The 22,141-nt window shown below is 39.1% G+C and overlaps 1 protein-coding gene across 2 annotated transcripts in view; it reads right to left on the bottom strand.

Moving 5' to 3' along the window:
• Positions 1-22,141, bottom strand: part of LOC149832229 (pantothenate kinase 2-like) — a 132,761-nt gene that overhangs the window by 83,998 nt on the left and 26,622 nt on the right. For both annotated transcript variants that reach the window (XR_016433328.1, XM_090014389.1), the window contains exons 3-13: positions 15,205-15,263; positions 14,282-14,398; positions 14,059-14,178; positions 13,864-13,958; positions 13,693-13,786; positions 9,048-9,179; positions 7,356-7,468; positions 6,970-7,162; positions 6,454-6,665; positions 4,504-4,548; positions 4,315-4,363 (exon numbers count right to left, since the gene is read on the bottom strand). Coding sequence is in view for 1 of the 2 variants with exons in the window: in XM_090014389.1 (XP_089870515.1) it covers positions 4,315-4,363; positions 4,504-4,548; positions 6,454-6,665; positions 6,970-7,162; positions 7,356-7,468; positions 9,048-9,179; positions 13,693-13,786; positions 13,864-13,958; positions 14,059-14,178; positions 14,282-14,398; positions 15,205-15,263 (1,229 nt within the window). In the remaining variant the exon portion in view is untranslated. The remainder of the gene's footprint in view (positions 1-4,314; positions 4,364-4,503; positions 4,549-6,453; positions 6,666-6,969; positions 7,163-7,355; positions 7,469-9,047; positions 9,180-13,692; positions 13,787-13,863; positions 13,959-14,058; positions 14,179-14,281; positions 14,399-15,204; positions 15,264-22,141) is intronic.

Raw genomic sequence — 22,141 nt, 5'->3', positions numbered from 1 at the left:
TGCGGATGTATCTTTCTTGGAATCCACTCCATATTACTCTAATACTGGTTCCCAGTTGTAGGTTGATCCAGCTGAGTCTTGTCCATTACCTATACCTCCTTTTCCCTTGGAATTCGTGCCCTCATTCCAGAACCACACTTCATCATCTTCCAGATATCATAATCCTTCATTGGTATATGTGCGTAGAGATCCACCTCCGCAAGTGCCTTCATCTTCTTATTCCCCTGAGGTAAGTTCTACTGAAAATAATGATCTTCATGATGATGATAACAGGTCGATTGCTCTACGCACGGGGACAAGACAATGTACCTTATATCCCATATCTCATTTTGTCTCCGAAGCCAGAATTGGAAATCAGATGAAATCTTTTATTTCAACTTTATCTGCAGAAATTATTCCTCTGAACTATCAGCAGGCAGAGCTTGATACTCGCTGGAAGCTGGCTATGCAAGAAGAAATGGATGCCTTAATATCTCAGCATACTTGGGATCTAATTGATTCCCCAGCAGATGCTGACATTGTTGGATGTAAATGGGTATATACGATAAAGTACAAATCTGATGGTTCAATTGAACGGTACAAGGCCAGATTAGTAGCCAAAGGGTATACTCAGACATATGGTATTGATTTCTTTGAAACTTTTTCTCCTGTTGCACGGATGGGTACCATTCGTCTTGTTCTCTCAGTAGTTGTTCAGCATGGGTGGAGCCTGTACCAATTAGATGTGAAAAATGCATTTCTATATGGGGACTTATCTGATACTGTTTACATGCAACAACCTCCGGGATTCGAGGTTGAGGGGGAGTGTCAGAAGGTGTGTAGATTGAAAAAGGCAATTTATGGCTTGAAACAAAGTCCTCGTGCATGGTTTCAGAAGCTGTTTGAAGTAATGTCATGTTTTGGCTTTAATAGGTCAGCAGCAGATCATACACTATTCATAAAGAAAACTAGCTCTGGCATAGTTGTTATGGTGGTATATGTGGATGACATCATTCTTACAGGTGATGATGTGAAAGCTATTGAAGCCACAAAGGCTCATCTTCAAAAACACTTTGTTACAAAAGACCTTGGTTCACTCAGGTATTTTCTGGGTATAGAAGTTGCCAGGAGCCGTGAAGGGATGGTTTTGTCTCAACGGAAGTATGTTCTTGACTTATTAAAGGAAACAGGAATGTTGGGAGCTAAACCAGCAAATATTCCTATGGACCATAAAGTTCAGTTGTTTGAAGAAGGGTCAAACTGGATGATAGCAAAAGCTATCGCTCCCTAGTTGGGAAACTATTGTATGTAACTGTGACCAGGCCGGATATTGCTTTAGCAGTAAGTAAAGTCAGTCAGTTTATGGACAAACCAACTGAGGTACACTGGAATACAGCTATTATGATTCACAGATATCTAAAATCTTCTCCTGGAAAGGGGTTATTGTTCCAGAAAGGTGGAACTCTGCTATGCAGGATCTGTAGTAGATAGAAAATCTACCACAGGATTTTGTGTGTTCTTGGGAGAAAACTTGATCTCTTGGAGAAGTAAGAAGCAAAATGTGGTTTCTAGGTCGAGTGCAGAATCAGAATATCGGGCTATGGCCCAAACAACTGCTGAATTGATGTGGGTTCGTACTGTTCTTCTTGATCTTCAAGTGAAGGTTTCCTCTCCCATGACCATGATGTGCGATAACAAAGCTGCAACATATATAGCAAACAATCCTGTATTTCATGAGAGAATAAAGCACATTGAGGTTGATTGCCACTATGTAAGGGATATGGTTCAAGCGGGTCATATCACTACCAAATATCTAAAGTCGGAAGACCAAGTTGCAGATATGTTCACAAAACCTCTTGCCAGACCAAATTTTTCAAAATGTTGTGACAAGCTGAGCATGATTGATATCTATGCTCCAGCTTGAGGGGGAGTGTTGAGAATAGGTGGTTTTAAGTAAAGTTATTTTACAGTAAGATGCTATTTGTATTTTTGTTTTTATAATTGTGGCTTTATTGTAATTATGCTTTTAAGCCTCTCTCTATTTAACATAGAGAGAGGCCCTAATATCGGAAAGAAGTTCTAAGTTTTTTCTGTGCAGCCGTCTCTCTCTCTCTCTCTCTTTCTCTCTCTCTCTATCTCTTCTCTCTCTAGATCTCGGTTCATTTTCTACAGTGACGAAGTTCAATTGCTTCTCCACTCCATTTAGGCTCGAGCATAACAAGCTCATCCCAAATAGAAGAATGGTTGGCGAAATATTCTCTAATAGTCATGTCGCCTTGTTGAAGAGTAAGAGCTTTCTTTTGGAGGTAGTATTTGTGTGATAGGTATCTTGAGGTATACATTTTTTCAAAATAATGCCAAGCTTCCGAAGCTTTTTTGAACTTGATAATATTGGCATTAATCTTGATTTCAACCGACGAGAAAAACTAAGAAAGAATCTTAAAATTCGTCATATTTTTTGGAGTAATCCTCAAGCGCTTTAGTTCTTTCAGCTCCCTCAAGAATGTTGATTTCTCCATCTTTAACAATAGTAATCTTTGGTTCGGGTTTTGGGATTGTGCCTTGGACATATCCCCACAAACCCTTCCCTTTTATGTGGGCCTCCATGTTTCTGGCCCAAATATGATAGTTGGAACCATTTGGTTTAAAGCCGAGAGCAAAGGAGGACTCTTTTTCGCCCATTAGAGAGTAAAGATGGAGGAAGAAAATCGTATCAAGAGAGAATCTTTAGGCTTTACTTGCACAAGATTCTTCTAAAATATTGGAGAAGCAAGATCCACCACTTCAATCTTCAAAACACCAATGGCATGCTTTTTGAGGCACCCAAAAAACAAGGAATCCCACAATCATCTATCACCAACCTTGCTCTGATACCATATAAAATTGTCTACGAAGAAACAATACGCATACAAGCACAAATACTTTATAAAAGATGTGCACGAATGCACTCACACAACACTTACGCACAAAAGCGTAAAATTAGCAAACATGCACTAAGGCATGTATTTTATAGAAAAGAGCAAATGCTTGAGTCTCTCAAGCTAAGGAAATACAAAGGGGGAACACCCCTATTTATACACTCACAAAGGGACCACATTAAGGGCTCCCAAAGGAGACGTTGGAGAGCCCCCAACGTCTCTATTGGGAGGCCCCCAATATGGTACGAAATTCAAGAATAAAAAAACAAAACAAGAAAAAGTAAAAAGAAAATTACAATGCATATTCCAATTGGAATATGCGTAAAATGGAAAATTACAAGAATACCCTTTAGGGTATTTTAGGAAGAGAAAAGTATATATATTTATATATATATACATATATATATATATATATATATAAATATATATATGTACATTTAAGGATAATATTTTAACAATGGACTACCATCTGATCTAAACCTGTTTGGGAAGGTGGAACTGCTAGATTCATGAAAATGGGAGGCAGGCCATGTCAGCCATTTCCTACTCTTTTTCAGTTTTGGTTTCCTTCACAGAGATTAGGTATTTGCCAAATCTTTCTCCCTGAAGGATTCAAGTTGAAATGTGAAACTTCTGGTTAGTAAATAAGGATGGTAAATCTTGCTATTTACCAACTCTCTTTTTTTACGTTATTTGCTATATATATATTTCTATTTTTCTGCACTCTATGCGAACAAAGGGATGTCTCCAAACAAGATACTGAATCAAAGAAAATTGTGTAGGCTGAATCCTTGAAAGAATTGAATGTGCCACCAAAAAAGATGGGTTCCTCTAATTCTTTCCAAAACCATTTCTAGTCATTTCCCTCTAAGTTATTTCAATCAAATCCACACAGTTACTATCTCCCAAACTAAGCCTAATACACCTTCAGGTCAGTCAGATCTCTGGCCCATATCCAACCCATTAATAACCGTAATTTCATTGAATCAACACCTATACAAATAAGCTAAATTCTATGTCCATAACTTAATCTACTTTACTTTTATGATCATGAGACTTTATTTTGTTGCTGCTACTTGCAGTTGTCACTGACGTATCCATATTTTCCTTAATGATTTTGAACTGTCACTTGATAATTCATAATAAATGCTAAACAGGTTTTATACACGAACATATAATGAAATAAATAGACGCTTCCCAGTGTCCTCCTTTTGTAAAATCGTCGTCCATGTTATTATCCATGTTCCATGTGTTGTTCATGTCAATATGATATAGCTATAGGAAGAGCAAATTTATCCCTCACAAACCATGAAACATAATAAATTCCCATACATGATAACAAATAGAAGTATGAGATAAGGTAATTCTGCAACAATTTTCATGTGGTCCATAAAAAATTAGAAAGAGACAAAACTACCTTATCGACAAGGTCAGGTAAATGCTCTGATAAGACATTCAACCAATATCTACAGGGCAAAACAAAATTATATGTAAGTTAAACCACTTATTAAAGAAATTACCAAATGATCATATAAATTGTCAATAATTGTGAAAAACAGATGAACTAAGCTCTTTAGACAGCAGGACAATGAACAGAGTTGCTTACCCAAGTTCATTATGATCAGAAAGATCAATGGTGTTTGGCTCATACCTGTGGGAATTTTTTTAAAATGTAAATAACATTTCATGCTGACTTTGAGATTAAGCTTGAAAGAATTAATGCAACAACAAGGGGAATTAGAACATCAAGAATAAAAGGGCAGGTATATGGCAGCTCACAAAGCTTTCTGAATTTGATCTTCATAAATACATGCCAAATAATAACCATTCAGTAATCACAACAATTGAACCCAGGAGGGCAATTCAGAAACTCTTAAGAAAAACTTAGTTAATTCATTAAACCACCTTTTTAAATTGGTTGTCAACTAATTCTTTAACTTGCATACTTTTGTTCATCCTCTAGACAACAGTCAATTTAATTCACAGAACGGATATTTTTCAGAGGTCATAATATCTTACACAATAGAATTATTCACATTTAAGGTTGATCATGGGTATGGTTTTGATCATAGGCTAAACAATCCTGCTTGCAATAAAAGAGTAGTGCAGCTAGGACCGCTATTGGCCCAAATTGCCCCATAAAGCATTAATAGAACCAACAAGGCCACAGCCCAACCTATTGGAATAACAAACAGCTGCTAGCAATTGTTGAGCACAAAACCATGAATGATACGCTTAGCTTGAAAGAGAGAAGGAAATATCAAATCTGCTAGTATTAAAACCACTTATTGCGAGTACTAGGAAATCTAAGCTATAGCAGGAAAACAGACTTCATAGAAGCTGATATATGAAGAACTAAGTATGGCCCATACATTAGCTTCTGCTGATAAAGGATCTAATTGATAGAAGCAGCACCATAAAGATCAACTATTGAGGTTTTTGGCCAATACAATAAGACCTTCTTACTTACGTATGTTATAATATGAGATAAAAGTTAGGAATCAACTTATGTAATAGAGTTGATCCACTAAGGTACTGAGCAGCAATGTAGTATGAGATCCCAAGGACAGCAAGTCCCAAGAAACCTGAGTTTTTTTATGCAACCAAGTATTTTTGTGGGATACCACGCATGCAAGCATACCCATGCACACATGCAGACTCACATTCTCAAAAGCCTGATTCATTATTAACTCAAGAATTTCCAGAAGTTTAGGTTCTCAACCCAAATTCCAGACCCCCTCAACCACATAACACTTACACTTGTCTAGAAGGAAAGGAGAAACCGTGTTTTCAATGGTTCTGAGGTCATTTCCTTTGAGGCAGAACCTAGAATTGTGATGTTGCTAATATCACTGTGACCGTACTGTGTTACTTTATTATATCAGCAAAAAATGTGTGTATGTGGAGAGAGAGAGAGAGAGAGTCTCAAAGCCATCATCATGTCACTAAGTGGGCCCTACAAATAAAGATGTTAAAGTCAAGAACAACTATTACCTTTCGTTGGCTGTTTTGTTTGCTTGAATAAGTCTTGTATCAACCAGAGGCATTGTCTATGGCCTAATGAGCTTAAAAAATGTGCTAATTGCCCAAAGCATAAGCATTAGTTTTTGGCATGGTATTTCTACAACTTATACATCAGCTTGTTTTGGACTGCAGTGTTTCATTTATTCTAACCAGAAAAAAGGTTGGGTTATCTAAGTCACTAGGTGGGCTAAACCAGGCTCAATACGTCAATGCATCAATTGATAAAGATTCAAGCAGAGTTTATATTACATGGAAAATCAGGAAACATAAAAAGATTGAAATAATCAATTCAACAAGAAAATTATGTGGAATAAATTATATCATCCTGCTATTCTGTGCATTGCCTCAGAGACCAAAAATACAATGTTTTCCCAAAACACAATTATCTTGTAGTAGATACATATCTTCGCATAAAATCATAGAAGCAGTAAATGTGAGGTCTGAAGAGCCTCTTTCCAACCATTCAGAAAGGTCTGCAAATCTTCTTAAAACAAAAGATACGACTCAGCTAGAAGCAATAAGTTTCACATACATCTTTGGGTCCTCCAACAGTGGAAACACCTCCAGTGATGGAACAAGGTGAAGTACACCGACATTTAAAGCAGCACTTGCATCCGAACGTAGGGTGCTTCCCTTGGAGAAGGGCCTCTCAAAGCCACCAAGTCCTGTGGTACCAGGTGGAGCCACAGGAACAGGTGCAGTGATTTTAGTACCCTTCTGCACAAACTTCTCCAACCATGAAATCTGAATGTTTTATCACCATATTCATGTCCAGGCAAAAAATAGACATTAGAATAAATCATAACCAGCAGTAACAAATAACAATAAAGAAAGAAAATGCTCCAACTTATAGCAACAAAATCCTACCAGTCCATCAGTAGCTCAAGGAATGACAAGGCCTTATACAAATGCACAAAATGCAAGCAAAATTTTAGCCTGTTTGAAGAATGACATTTTGACAAAAATGATACTGCCTAAAATGCTTTTGAAAATTAATCAGAATCTATTAACTTAATTGTAAGTTACAATGATTATCTTCTCCACTCACTTTTTCATTCAGATCTCCAAGAGGTGGAACAGGGATCTTTGCTCCCACATAAGGAGTACCCATTGGAAACCTTTCCACAAATTGATGAGCCATCAGATCCTCAAGACCATACTTGTCATAGCTCATAAATGCACCCAGAGCACCCAAAAATCCTTCGTGGCGTAAAAACATTGCTTTTGCCTCACCTTTTGACCTAATATGACATATGTCAACCAGATTTAATAGAATGTAAAGGCATGTTCTGCCAAGTATTACAACTTACAAGTGCACATAGAAGTTTAGAAAGCCTATTTTCTTGCTATTCACTTGGGTTGAGCCCGCTAACATTACATATAAAATGGAAAAGTTCTAAAAATCCAACAGGTTACTATAAGCATAAAATTTACCAGAAATGAACTGCAAAAGAAATTGTATCCATAGTGTATGCATGGCCTCTTATAAAAAATCCTCCAAAAAAGATCCTCTTGAGCCCATACCGTAGTGCAATCAAGTGAGAAATCTAACAAACAAACAGAAAGAACAAGCAAAAGATCATCTTACCAGGAAATAATCAACACCGATATTGGAAAAAGCTTCACGTGGAAATAAGAACTCAGATTTGCAACTACTTGCAGACACATTAAATACAGAAGAGATAAGCCAAAGCAATATAACATTAAGCATATGGAACAGATTTGAGGAGTATCCATCAATCAAATTCTTACAGGTGGAAGGGTTTTAAATGTGCAAGGTGTGTGTGTGTGTTTAGAAGTTGTATAACAAGCCCAGTTCCAGGTGTTGATTTACAGAAAAACCCTTTAAAAGGAGAATTTCCATTCTCCGATAAGCTTTAACGCCCACATCACAGAAAATGTCATGTAACTTGGGGGGGGGGGGGGGGGGGGGGGGTCAGTCTTAAAAGGAAAGCAAGATCTGGTAAATGGATATAAATGCCTGTAAAATGGGAGACCAGAGAAAAACCGTTCAGGACTTATCTTTGTTTTTCTATGATACTAGATTAAAAAATAAAGAGGAAGCTAGTACTGAATGGATAAACTTTTCCTACTACGCATTTCAGTCATGTCCAAAATAAATATTTTTTTATTGTTGCAGTACTCCAGTTTTTTTCTGGTGATCCTATTCATCGAGTTTGTTGGTTTGAGAAAATATTACTTTTAATAATGGAATCAACTATTAAGTATTAACACAATTAAGCCTAAAACTTTGTCAAATTTATTCTCAATTAGGTTACAAAGGAAGCCATCTCTAAAACTGCAATAGAGTGCAGAGGATCAAAATTGATTTTAGCCTCATAGAGTTGCATATTTAAATGTAACTTCTGACAGAATATTGAAAGTTATCAAACTTCCTTAGGTATTTACAAAAGTTGGTTTTCTTGGCAAAATCCAACCCAATATTTAATGAATATAACATACTGAGATTCACAAATCCAAGCATGTCACACGTAGATTTTGTTTTAAGCATATTATATTACTCATACCTAAATAGAGGTCCTTCCTGCAAGCACAAACAAATACTTGTAGTGAACGAGATTTACCACTACTGTGCTAAAAGGAAACAATCCATGGCATTTCTAGGAGCAGGAGACAAATTTCCTCAAACACTTTGAAATTTATTTCTAGCTGTCAGGTTTCAATGAAGAACCAGTGAATATTTTTGTATTGTTTTGAAAAAGGCAGTGAAGAGAATTATACATCCAATAGTACACTTCACAAGCTATATTTCTAAACTTCGTTCTTGACAGAGTTGAATTGATGGAACAACCTGCCAAGCAAAAGCAGAAACACTGTTATCTCTAACGCTGATAGTCAAACTACTGCCAGTGCTACTATTGCCAGATAATAAAGAATATCAACTCATACTGCCGTCACGTGGTCATACAAAAGAATATTCATCACTATACACCAGAACCCTATATTCACAAGAACCACTCATGTTACTTGCCGAAAAGACACACTAGTTCAAATGCTTGTATTGATATCTCAAAGTTTCATATTCTAACAAGTAATACAGCCAGATCAAGGATAGCAATATAGATCTCACTCACTGAAAACATATAATCTGAAGTCTACAAGTACCTGCCCGATGTTGTATGAAATCATACGCAGTAGAGAGAGTGAAATGTCCTCAGGCCTATAGTCTGAGAGCTCCTTATTTTCAGAAATTGTCCTTCCAAAGCTAGATGCTATTGTTGATGCTGAAAGGCCAATCTGAGAGAATTAACAGAAAAATACTTAACATTAACATGGACCATCTTCATCTGAAATCCCAGAAAAGAATAATTCTACATAAGTAGACATTTGCATGCACATGGGTGGCTGGACCATAAACAAACAAAACAAATGACCTGGTAACAACATTTGTTGGTAATGATCCAGCAAGTAACATGTGTCAAGTCTTACAGTTTTTGGTGGATGGGAACAAATTCAGCAAATGTTTTACCCTTGAAATTTTAAAGAATACTGTCACAAACTTTAAAAATAATCATAGCCACCAAAAGGCTTTGGTAAATTTATATGAAATATTCATTAAAAGATTCCTTGCATTCCCAATATACAATTAAAAAGTGTCTTGATTTTCATGTAATTACTTAATTGTTGGTGACACTTAATATAAGGAACAAATGCAGTATCGTTAATTTTGTTAGGGGAAAATTTTTGGTGAACCCATTGACAATGACTAAAGGCTCCTAGAATAGAGTAATCAAATAAGCGGAAATAATAAAAGCATCTAAGGGCATACAAAGAGCACAAAGAACAACACAAGTCCACAAAGGGACAATATCAATGTTGTCACTATTGGTATCGTCCCTGAATCGTTTGGCCATCGATTTAGCTCTATCGGTCGATACTGATACCGATACCGATACTCAAGTGAATCATTTTGTATCGGGTCAAAAATAATAAAAATTTATTATGTATCAATTATAACGTGACACATGTTAAAACCCTTAAAATAATTTTAAAATAATATTAAAAAAAATATTTTTTTGTATTTTTTACATTTATTAAAAATATTGATTTAGGCTTGCAACGTATCGATTTTCTGCCGATATATTTATTAAAAATATTGATTTAGGCCTCCTTGGTTGGTTGGAAAGTTGCATACATAGCCACCATCTTTTTCCATTTGGGACAAACCGGTTTAATGTGTCCCGGTTCTTTGCAAAAGTGGCATATGATTTTACTATAATTTCTTCTTCCATATTGCCCACCATTTTCTCTTCCTCCTTGATTTTTGTTGAAATGAGGGGTTTATATGTTTTGACATTATTCCCCGGTCTTGAAACGGCATAAGCACCCTCATCCTCATCCTTAGAGGGAAAGGCCAACACACTTTGATTGGTTTTATTCATTCCTAATCTAGTTTCTTCTCCACTTAGTTTGGTAAGCACATCTTCCAATGGAGGAGAAGAGAAAGAAGACAAAAGAGATGACCTAGTTTGTTCGAACTCGGGTCTAAGCCCATTTAAAAAATTGAAGAAACGATCATCTTCTAATTGTTTGGCCCTCAATTCAATTGCCTCTCCACTCCATTTAGGTTATTGGACAGCAAGTTCATCCCAAATAGTGGATAGTTCGGCAAAATATTCTCTAACGGACATTTCTCCTTGTTGAAGGGTTAATGCCTTCTTTTAGAGATAAGATTTATGGGACAAATCTGTTGAAGTATACATTCTTTCAAGATACTCCCATACTTGAAAAGCCTTCTTGAACTTCAATATATTTGCATTTATTCTCGTTTCAACGGAAGAGAAAAACCATGAAAGAATTTTGTAGTTTTTCATCTCCCATTCTTCATGTCTTTTGTTATATGTTTCAAAGGCTTTTTCTCTCTCTTCACCATCAAGAACCTTTATTTCTCCGTTCTCAGCAATGGTGATCTTAGGTTCGGGTTCGAAAACGGTTCCTTTGACATAACCCCAAAGACCCTTCCCTTTAATGTGAGTCTCCATATTACCAGCCCAAACATGGTAGTTGGAGCCATTTAATTTAAAACCAAGTGAAAAATGAGACTCTTTTTCACCCATTAGAAAGGGAAGCATAAAGAAATTATACGTACCACAATAAGACTTTTAAATCTTGTTGTAATATCCTTCTAAAATATTGAGGGAAAAGAAGTCTACACTCCAATCACCAAGAAGCCAAAGGCACGCTTTTCGAGGCACCCGCAAAAATGAAGAATCACACAATCTTCAACCTTGCTTTGATACCATGTGAAAATATCTCAAAAAAAGATAATGTGTATTGTAAACACCAACTCCACAAAGGGACATGTGCATGAAGGCACAAGAACACTTGAAAGAAAGTACACAAAGGTACAAAAAAATAGCCAAAATGCAAAATATATTGAATCTAAAATGAACAAGTTGGAGAAAACAAGCTCCAAGTAATTGAATACAAACAAGAGGGTCTTCACCCCTATTTATACATAGAGAAGACCTTGGAGGGGCTCCACTAGACGTTGGAGCCCCTCCAACGGTTAAAAATCTAACCGTTGAAGGGGTCCAACGTCTAGTGTTGGACCCCCTCCAAGGTGTTGACTAAGTCGGCAAAAAGAAAAAAAGAAAAAAGGAGAAAAAGGAAAAAGGGAAAAGAAAAAAGAAAGGAAAGAAATGGGAAAAGAATTACAAACATATTCACTAATGTGAATATGCGTAAAAAGGTAAAAAAGATAGAAATACCCCTGGGGGTTACATGATGTGGAAAATGAATATATATTTATATATATAACAATAGATACATATACATATATGTATATGTATCTCTCTTTATATATATATATATATATATATATATAAATATATGTATACAAAAAAGAGATACAATTTAACAAAGCTTTCCAAAGCAAGAGAGCCCACAATCACACGATCCGCCTCCAAGCAAACTTGTTTCCCGTGCTCCTTCACTTTAAGATCACCAAGGTTCTTTAATTACGAACTTGAATCAACACGCTCCAAGAGACCAAGGCTCTAATACCATGCAATCAAATAAGCAGAAATAATAAAAGCCTCTAAGGGCATACTATTCAAAATGTAAAAAAAAAAAAATATATATATATATATATATATATATATATATATATATATATATATATATATATATATATATATATACAGTAACTAGGTTAGTTTAGGTTTATTTTTTGTTTTTTAGTTGGGATGAAACCAGTCAACCCATAGAGTCATTGGGAGTCCAACGGCTCCCCAACGACTCTCCCTTTTTGGAGCTCCTATTTTGTGTATAAATAGGGGACAAAACCCCCACAATATGTATGTTTCTTGCATGAGCATTGATCAATAAAATATTATTTTTTTATCTATTTTGTTTGTCCCTTTAGTGGGTGTTTGTGTGTGAGCCCATCTTGTGGCTTGTGTGTATTCTCTTGGTGCTTTGGTGGAACTCTTTTGAGTACCCACATTGTTGTTCTTTGTGAACATCTTTGGAGGATCTTGTTTCCTTTCACATACAAAGAGCACAAAGAACAACACAAGTCCACAAGGGGATAATACAAAGAGCCAATCAATGGCCACCAATCACAAGAACATAAAAAAATAAAATCTTTATTGTGAAAATGCTTAAGAAAAAAAATTAACAAACAAGAGGAGTTTTTAAGCCCTTTATATAAACAATACAAGGCCCATATAGTCATTAACGGCTATAAATATAGCTGTTGGGGAGATCCCAATGACTATATTGGAAAAAGTCCAATATGCCCTTATGAAAAAGGGAAAACACAAGAAACATAAAAATAAGCAAAGACAAAACTGCCACTAATGAGCAATACCTATTACATAGATGTAAAAAGACTAAAATGCCCCTACAAGGGCAAAAACCAATAATAATAAAAAACAGTTTATAAATATATATAATATATACATATACATTTATATACGAATATATATATATATATGTATACATTTTAACAAATAGAACTTGCCAACAAGCACACAAAGATCTAGAAATAGCAACTTGCCAACAAGCAGTTAGAGAGCAAATTGTGCAAGTCTAATATAATCTATGTCACATGGGTGCGGGTGCGGGTGCGGGTGCGGGGATTCGGCACTTCCAAAAAACCCGGGTGCGGGGGTGCGGCAGGGGCAAAAATGTAAAATATATATATATATATATATAAAGGGGGTCAGGGGAAAACGTGGGTTTTTTCAAATTTCGCAGCTGACAGCATAATTTTTTTAAAAAAAAAATCGCAGCCCATTTGGGAAAATTTTAAAAAAAAAATCCAAAAAAAAAACGCACCCAGGATCGGGTTGACCGCACCCGGTGCCGCACCCGCACCCGCGTCGACGCGGGTGCGGCACCCTGCTAGCCGAATCCCTGTGACATAGAATATAATGCATCTGACACAGGAAGATGACAAAATATATTCATCTTGAACATAGATGTTAGGTACCACTTCAAACAACTGAGATTCGACCAACACAGAAAGTGATCATTGGAACTTCTGTTTTAAGTGGTGAGTACTAGAACAAATTATTTTCAGCACTGAACATTTTGTTCAAATCCAAAATGATCTTCCTATCAAAAATTGCTGCAGTGACGTTAATTTTTAACAGAAACCTTCTTAGCCAAAACAGAAGAAAGTTCATCTTCATAAAAAAAACATAAACTTGACATGAGCACCAATAAATGGGTTAGCAATCAATCCAGATCCTTGATCTTTCAAGTAATTCATTGAAATATAAATGCAGCCAAAAAATCAGACCTTGGAGTAATCCAACCCCCCGTATATGTCTCCAACGAGCATATCCACTGCACTATTATCTCCCTTCTGGCTTAACTCCAATATTTCATCAAAACTAGAAACACAAAGAGGTATCATAATTTGAGGTAAAGGACAAATCATCAGATAACAGAGAAATGTTTATCAAACTACCTCTTGCACTTTGTTAAAAGCCTTCCTAGACCCCAGAAAGTACCACCTCCAAGATTTGTTCCACTTACCCGCTGAAACTTCCCATCTCCGTCAACCTGCAATTAACTCAAGATACATGACTGCTTGTTCAATGAAAACAACCAAAGAAACTCTGCAACCATTCAAAAGGAATCACATGTTATATGATCTATACACCTTGATCATGCTAACTCCAGATCCAATATTAACAAGAAGAAAGGGAAACAGGTCATTCTGATCAATCTGCACAAACTCCTTCTGGCCCTCCATGTGTGTGAAAGCTTCATGACGAACAGACTGCACTTTTACAAAAACCAATGAGAGGACAAGCAGCCTTATCATCCTAAAACCATGCTTGAAGAAACAATTAAAAATATGAATATACACCATATTACTGTACCTTTAGCAGAAAATTAGCTCCAGCAACAAGACAATCCATTTCATCTTCCTTCTCAAGTGTAATACCAAGCCTATCTTTGAACACATCTGAAAATGTGTATGCACCACCACCGGTAGCCTTCTCATCAATTGAACAAAATAGTTAACAGGTAATCATGTAGAAGCACTTGAAACAGTTATGCATGGCTAAAAGTAAAGGATATATAGAGAATAACAGAGCAGGAAAAGAAAGAAAAGGATGCTGCATGATGTATCATAAATATAAAAGAAACCAAAAACTTCCAGAAAGTGGTTAACAATTTCTAGCCTAAACCCTGGCCATGATGGATGCTCAAGTTCAATGTGTTTCTTACAATATCATGCATTGGATACTCATGTTACATTTTCCTGGTACCCTTGCAAGAGTATAGCAGTGGCAGCAATGAGATACCTCTATTCACTCAGAGTGTGGCATGCTGGCATATGATGGGCTAGTACTCTGCTATCCAAAAGAAAATAAACATTTAACCTGGAGCTAGTTTCAAGAAGGTATACAAATAGTTTTGCTGTTTTGATTGGAAAAGAAAGTTAGAAATATGGTGGAAAATAGCTCAGTCATATACACAAAACAAGGAATGGTCGGTAGCAACTGCAACGCACTGCTTTCTTACTTATCCAGCTTTGGCATTAATTAGAAGCACATCAAACATTTTAAATGATGTATTAGGACCATAAATATTTTAAATCAAATACAAGCACTGAATATTTTTTATGACTTTGTTCAGCTAATTTATTGGATTAAACTGAAGTCACACCAATTTACCAATATGGGCAAGAATATATTTTGATTCTTCAAACATTACTGTAATTTAGAAAGGACCATGCCAGATAAAAGAATAGGTAAATAGAACATCCACTTATTCAAGCTTGGAAAGTAGGAGTTACCTTAATTGTTGCATTTTCACATAAAGAATTCTCATGTTGCCATGCAAGGGAATCTACCCCTATCAGAAACATGAAAACTACAAACTCAGCCAATATAAACTCAAAATATCAAATGATACATAATAAAAAGAACAAGATAGAGAAATTCTACAACACAAGCAGATAATTCAGAAGCTTCCTCTTGCAAAAACTAAGGCTCTGTTTGGGAACCAGTGTTTGAGGGATTTGCAAGGAGTCCGAGGAAACAAAAAAACTGGAGTTCAAGGGAAATGGATTTTAAAGGAGTTGTGGATTGTAATGAAATGGTAGGCTCCACGAATGCACTTGAATCTACTCAAAAGGAAGTATCTAAAAGATACTTTAGACAAGACCCATAAAAGGGTATAAATGGAAAAGCATAAAAATAAATAACACTTTATTTATGAGAGCAAAATGCGTAAAAAGCATTTAGAGGAATAATTTTACACAAGGGGATGCACCCCTATTTATACAAGAGTATTAAGGAGAGCTCATAAGGAGCTCTCCCCTTCTAGCTGTTGGAACTAGTCCAACGGGTAGAATTCTAGACAGCTAGAAAGTTGGTCAAGTTCCAACCGAAACTTGACCAAACTAGATGTATCTAGTTTTAATAGAACTAGATACCAAAAACAAAAAGAAAAATTACAAAAAAATAAAAAAAGTATATACAAAAATATATAATAATAATATTATTATTATATATGTTCTGTTTACATTTTAACACTCCCCCTCAAACTTACGGTACAATGAGCGAAAGTTTGCCTAAGAGGAAGTGAAATCTGGGAGCCGCGAGAGGCTTGGTGAAGAAGTCAGCTAATTGGTATTTTGACGTCACATATGGCAGATCAATGGTTTCATGCAAGTACTTCTCTCTGACATAGTGACAATCCATCTCAATGTGTTTGGTGCGCTCATGGAAAGTCTGGTTGCTTGAGATGTAGATTGCACTCTTGTTGTCACAACACATTCGTGAGGACTGTGTTGCTTCAACTCCCATATCGGCAAACAGTCGCCTGAGCCAAACAACTTCCATTGTGGTGGTTGTCATTGTAAACCCTAGAGAAAAAAAATTTGTTGGACCTGGGTCGGATCCAGATTTGCACCCGACCCGAATCCAAAAGGAGAGGCAGTCAGGCACCGCCTCACTGCCCACCACCTGCGTATTTTATAAATAAAACACGCAGGGGGAGGGATAGTCGACGAGCCCCTCCCCCATGCTTCGACCATCGCCGCTCCCCCTCTCTCGTTGGAACTCACCGCCGGAGCCGACCACCTTCGGCATCCACGACCGTCGCCGGAGACCCCCTCTGCCGTCGTCGTCGACTGCCTTTGTTCCTTCCGATGCCACCGACGCCGGCGACTTCCAGGTACGCAGATTCTCTCCTCTTGTTTTCTCTCCTCTCCCCCTTTTTTCTTCTTCTTTTCAGTCGGCAGGTCGGCAAGGGCGACACCCCCTACCACCTGTGTCCGACTGGTTGGCAGGGGCTTTTGCCCCTGCCTCTCGTCTTTTGGAGAGCCGGCAGGGGGCGACGCCCTCCTGCCGCCTGTTTTTGCTCGGTCAGCAGGGGTTTTCAACTGCTGCCCCTCTCTCCCTCTTTCTTTGTGTTCGCTGGAAGGCCGACAGGAGGCCAGTGGCCCCTGTCGTGCCTTCCCCTACCTCTCTCTCTCGCTCTCGGTCTACCAGGAGGGTGGTGCCGAGCACCCCTCCTGGTCTGTCTCCTCTTCGGAGGGACGACAGGGGTGAGGCCTTGTCGTCAGCCTGCTCCAGCAGGCCAGTAGGGACCAAGCCCCTGCCGCCCCCGCTCTCTTTTTTGGCAGGCGGCAGGGTTGCCGCCTGCGTCACTTCCTCTCAGGCAGAGGGCTCCCGAGGGAGGGCTCTCGGGTGGCCCTTGTGCTATGGTTGATAGGGTGGCAGGGCCCCCTGCCTGCCTCTTGTTCAGGCAGGTCGGCAGGGGTCGAACCCCTACCACCTCCTTTCTTCGGGTTCTCGGTAGGTTGGCAAAGGTTGAGCACTTGACACCTCCCTGAGTTCAGGAACGATGGCAGGGGTCGAGCCCTCTCGCCGTCTCCCTCTCTTTTTCTTGATTGGGTGGGCAGGGGTCGATCCCCTGCCACCTCCCTATGTTCGGATAGGTCGGCAGGGGCCAACCCCTATCGTTTCCCTGCGTTTTGGTTGGCGAGGAGTGGTTGAGCCCCTCCCTGCTTGTTTATTGCGCAGGGAAGGGGTCGGCTCCCTCCCTGTTTTCCCGTGTTTCGCTGGGAAGGGGCCTAGACCCCCTTCCTCCCTCTATTGGTCAGGGGAGGGGTCGAGCCCCCTCCCTGCACCCTCGTTGGTCAGGGGAGGGGTCGAGCCTCCTCCTTGCTCCCTCTTCCCTGGCATCAGGCAGGGGCTTCACCCCCTGCTTGTTTGCGTGTTCGTCAGGCAGGGACCAAGCCCTTGCCTCTTTGCATATTCCACAGGTAGAGGGACGAAGCCCCCTACCTCCCCCTTAGTGGCTTGCGAGCAAGGGCCGCACTCCTGCCTCTTTGCTCTTTCGGCAAGCAGGGCGAAGCCTCCCTCGTTGTCTTCTTCGGGCAAGGGTGAGACCCCTTGCCTCCTCGTAGTCCGCTAACAGCAGTTGCGAGCCCCTGCTCCTGCTTCTTGCGTGGATAGCAGGTGCACAAGGGCACGATGCCCCTGCCTCAGTTTCCTTCACGTCAGGACAGTGGCAACGTCCCTGTCCTCTCTACCTTTTTGACTGAGATAGCATGTTGATTGTCGTTTTTGCAGCTCGTACGACGGATCTCGCTCGCGCTCCGCGACCCGAGTCGTCAATCGCCTACACTAGCAGACGCCAACAAGCTTGCAACTCCCCAAGGTAGGGGAAGATTGCACGGAGGACTTGGATAATTGAATTAAGTTCAATTAAACTAAAAACGATCATTAAATAAATATATATATTTATACGAGTATGCACTTAACTCAAGGACGCGGATTCGCGATCCTTGTCCTTTACTTTCTGTCGAGTCTTTGCTTTGTCGTCGTGCATTGCGCAAAGGTTTTGCGTTGCACTCCTGCTTACAGTCTTTGCTTTGTCATCGCGCATTGCGCAAAGGTTTTGCGTTGCACTCCTGCTTTCGGTCTTTTTTATGTCGTCGCGCTTCGCGCTCAGGCTTTGTGTTGCACTCCTGCTTACAGTCTTTACTTTGTCGTCGCGCTTTGCGCTCAGGCCCTTGCTTTTGTATATGTGTTGTTACTGCCTTGCTATTGCATATGACGCTCAGGTTTTCGCTCATTGCATACGCTTTAGAGGCATCCTCGTGGAGGATGCAAAGGCATTTACCGCTCTCTCTCTCTTGCAACAAGAGTTGAGTCGAGAGCTTGGCGATACATCCTCGTCTAAAGAGAGGGATACCTCGCAAGGATCCTGGCTCTTCGTGTACGCAGTCCTGCAAAGTCGACTTGAGATTTTAGGGAGCTGCGCAAAAGCATCAAAGACTGCTCAAATCGAAGCATTTGGAAGGATGTGATTGGCTGGTTCTGTTGAGAAACTTGTATCCCGTCTATCGAGGCCGGTATCGAGTCATGCGAGGCATGTAGATACCCCGATAGCGGATGAGATTCGAGATAATCACATGCCAAATGTTGGCACAAGTTGTTGGTTGTTTCAAAAGACAAAGAATGTCAAAGTATAGTTTGAGAAGCATTACATCTTTGTGAAACACTTCTGTTGAGGTTCCTATTGAGGAACTATACCCCTTTCATCCTAGAGTACTTGTAGTCGTGCATTACACGCTAGTACTGCGATGATCAGATGAGACGGTCGTGCGACCTCGAACAGTGCTAAATGCACAATGCTGTAATCACATAAATGGCCTCACATTTGCCTTCACAGGCAAGATGCTTGAGTGGTTTAAAGACCATAGCATAGAATAGTCGTTAGTTAAGCAACCCCTAACGCACCCATTCGCTTCTTGTTGTCTGTCAAGGGAGAGGACAAAGCGGTACAAAACTCCAATAAATAGGTTGTTAACAACCACCCCACGGGCAATGATCTGGCCTCCCCAGTCATTGGAGTTAGGGGAAAGGGGCTACAATAGTTAGCTCAGCACTTCTGCAGAAGTTGGATGCATCCATGGCACTGCTTACCTGCCTTTGGGGAATCCTCTCTCGGCTAAAGTCGTCCCTTTAGGAGCGGACTCAACTAACTATTCGGGTTATTGAAAATATATAAAATAACAGACGCCCGAACTAGTCTCAGTTGTTTCTACGTTTTTCCTACGCGTACTCGTAGGCCAGTAATATTGAAACATAAAGTTTGTTCACACTGGTTAATTACTTGCTTTACCCCTTGGTCGAACTGCTTGGTTCTTATTGTAACGTAGCACTTGTTAGCTTGTGTCTCTTATGATTGATGTGATTGCATACAGCTCGTAATCTACAAACTGGTGGCAACTAGGATTGATGTGGCCGCTTGTCTTATAAGCTGCTTGCATATTGTGATATAACTGTTGTCGTATGATTGCTTATCATGTATAGCTTATGAATGGCTTGCGATGCAATGAGTTATGCCTTACGATTAATTTAATTACTTGTTGATGGACTGAGTCATTTGATGGTAATTGTATGTTTTATGAGCATTGTTATAAGTGCTTGTCTTGTTCAGTTGTTTTGTTTGGCTGTCAGATAGAGTTAGTTACTTTTCACCTATAGAATTAACTAGATTGCCATATCTGCGTGTTCTCATGTGTCGTTTACGCATGCTTTGAGGTCTTATTTGAGGATTGTAATGTTCCTTGTGACAATAATATGATGCGTATGCTATGTCACATGGGTGCGGGTGCGGGTGCGGGTGCAGGTGCGACACGGGTGCGGCGCAATTTTAAAAATTTTGGACACGGGGACTCGGCTATATATATATATATTTAAATATATATATATATATATATATATATATATATATATATATATCCAGTGTGTGCATATGTCTATATAAATTTTGGACTCGGCTCGTGACTCTTCCAAGTTGTCTCAGATCCTGAACTAACTGAGTTAAAATAGTAGTATAACTGGGTTAGAACCAAACTAGGCTGAGTTTATCATTGACTCAGCCGAGTCTTAGCTACCATGGGAATAAAACATCATCAAGGTATTAATTAAAAGCATTAACTAAAAGCATGTTCTGGTAAATGCATTAAATATCTTTTGCTAAAATTCATAACATTAATTAAAAGCATTAAAAGCTTTTAATTTTTCAAAGCTAGATTTGAAAAAGAGAGAGAGAGAGAGAGAGATCTCGGTGGATGAGAAAGTGTTGCTACTCGTGGATGAGAATTTATTAGCTTTTATAAGAGAGAGAACTTGGTGGATGAAAAGTGTTGGTACTCGTGGATGAGAATTTATTAGCTTTTAAGATTGAGAGAGAGAATTAAATGATAATATTTAAGAATAATTTTTTTTTCTGGGCCTAATGTTTAAGACTCATGCTATATATATATATTTTTAAAAAATATATAAAAAGATCTTTTTTTTTGTACTAAAAATGGACATTTTTGGACTCGGTCAACGTTGACCGAGTCCAAAATTAAGACGGACTCGGCCTGGACTCGTTGACCGAGTCCGACTCGGCGTTGACCGAGTCCAGGCCGTGTCCGAGGCCGCACCCGTGTCGGGGCGTGTCGACTCGGGTGCGGCACCTCCCTAGCCGAGTCCGTGTGACATAGTGCGTATGATTATATGCTTTTGTGTGATGTGATTGTTATGCCATGTGATAAGAAAGGTTGGAAGTATGCGATAATATGTTTATGGTTCATGGAACCTTATTAGAGGAATGGGTGATCGTGTGTTTTGTTTTACCATGTGGAGTGATACGATGCATATTGTTGATATACATGCTTGTGCCCATTTTGGTGGCTACTGACCCCAAAAGCGGTCAATGGTTCGGAGCAGTCGATTGTATTGATGCATGTATCACTGAGTTGATGTGTGTATCGTAATGATTTTCATTGAATATGACATTTGTTGAGGATCGGGTTCCCAAAGGTTTCTCTGTGGAGTATGTATGATCAAGACTAGGTAACCGGCTAGAGTGGTAGATTCTCTGTGAGGATGTACATTGTCCACGAACGGGTAGCCGCAAAGACGGTGAACTCCTGTGAAGAAGTGTATGGTCCAAGACCAGATATACCATCTAAGGCGGAATTCCTTATGAGGTTAGACATTTCCAAGACCAGGTGACCAAGCTAGGCTGGTAGATGTGAGGATATACACTGTCCACGAACGGGTAGCCGTAAAGATGGTGAACTCCTGTGAGGAAGTGTATGGTCCAAGACCAGGTATACCATCTAGGGCGGTATTTTCCCTGTGAGGTCGCACTTTTTCCCAGACCGAGCGATCCGACGTGGATCTTGTGTTTGTGATTACCATAAAAAGTTATGGTGAGTTGTGATGATCTTCTGAGATTGATTGGGATAGCCACTTATGAATCTATGGTTTCGGCTTTCTGTTTTAGCATGTTTTCATGCAGGACTCAGATGTGAGAATCAGATCTTTATTTGATTTTAAATCATGTTTTGGACCTTCTATAGAAGGGTGGGCTTTTTCTGAGAAAGTATGACAGCTTAGTGAGTCATAACAGGTGACAGTTGGCCGCGTAAGGCTTTAAGAGATGAGAATAAATTAAGGTTGTTCAGGACAAAGCGTTTGTTAGAAGTAGTGAGGGAGACAAACGATGACCTGATAATGATTAAATGCAGAGACCTCGTTTTATGAACGAGAACAAGCTTGTTGCGTGGTAGTTCACAGCTTATGATCAAATGAATCATCTTGCTACGTTTTGACAGTTGTGTTGCTTACTTGCTTTGAATTGTTTATCGCTTGCACTACTTACCCGTTTGTATTGCTTGCACTGCTTACCGCTTGCACTGTTTATCGCTTGCA

This window comes from Nuphar pumila, chromosome 7, assembly GCF_984573655.1.
Source record: "Nuphar pumila chromosome 7, dmNupPumi1.hap1.1, whole genome shotgun sequence".
Lineage (NCBI taxonomy): Eukaryota > Viridiplantae > Streptophyta > Magnoliopsida > Nymphaeales > Nymphaeaceae > Nuphar > Nuphar pumila.
The sequence above is the reverse complement of the archived record's forward strand: the minus strand, read 5'-3'. Positions and strand labels throughout refer to the sequence as shown.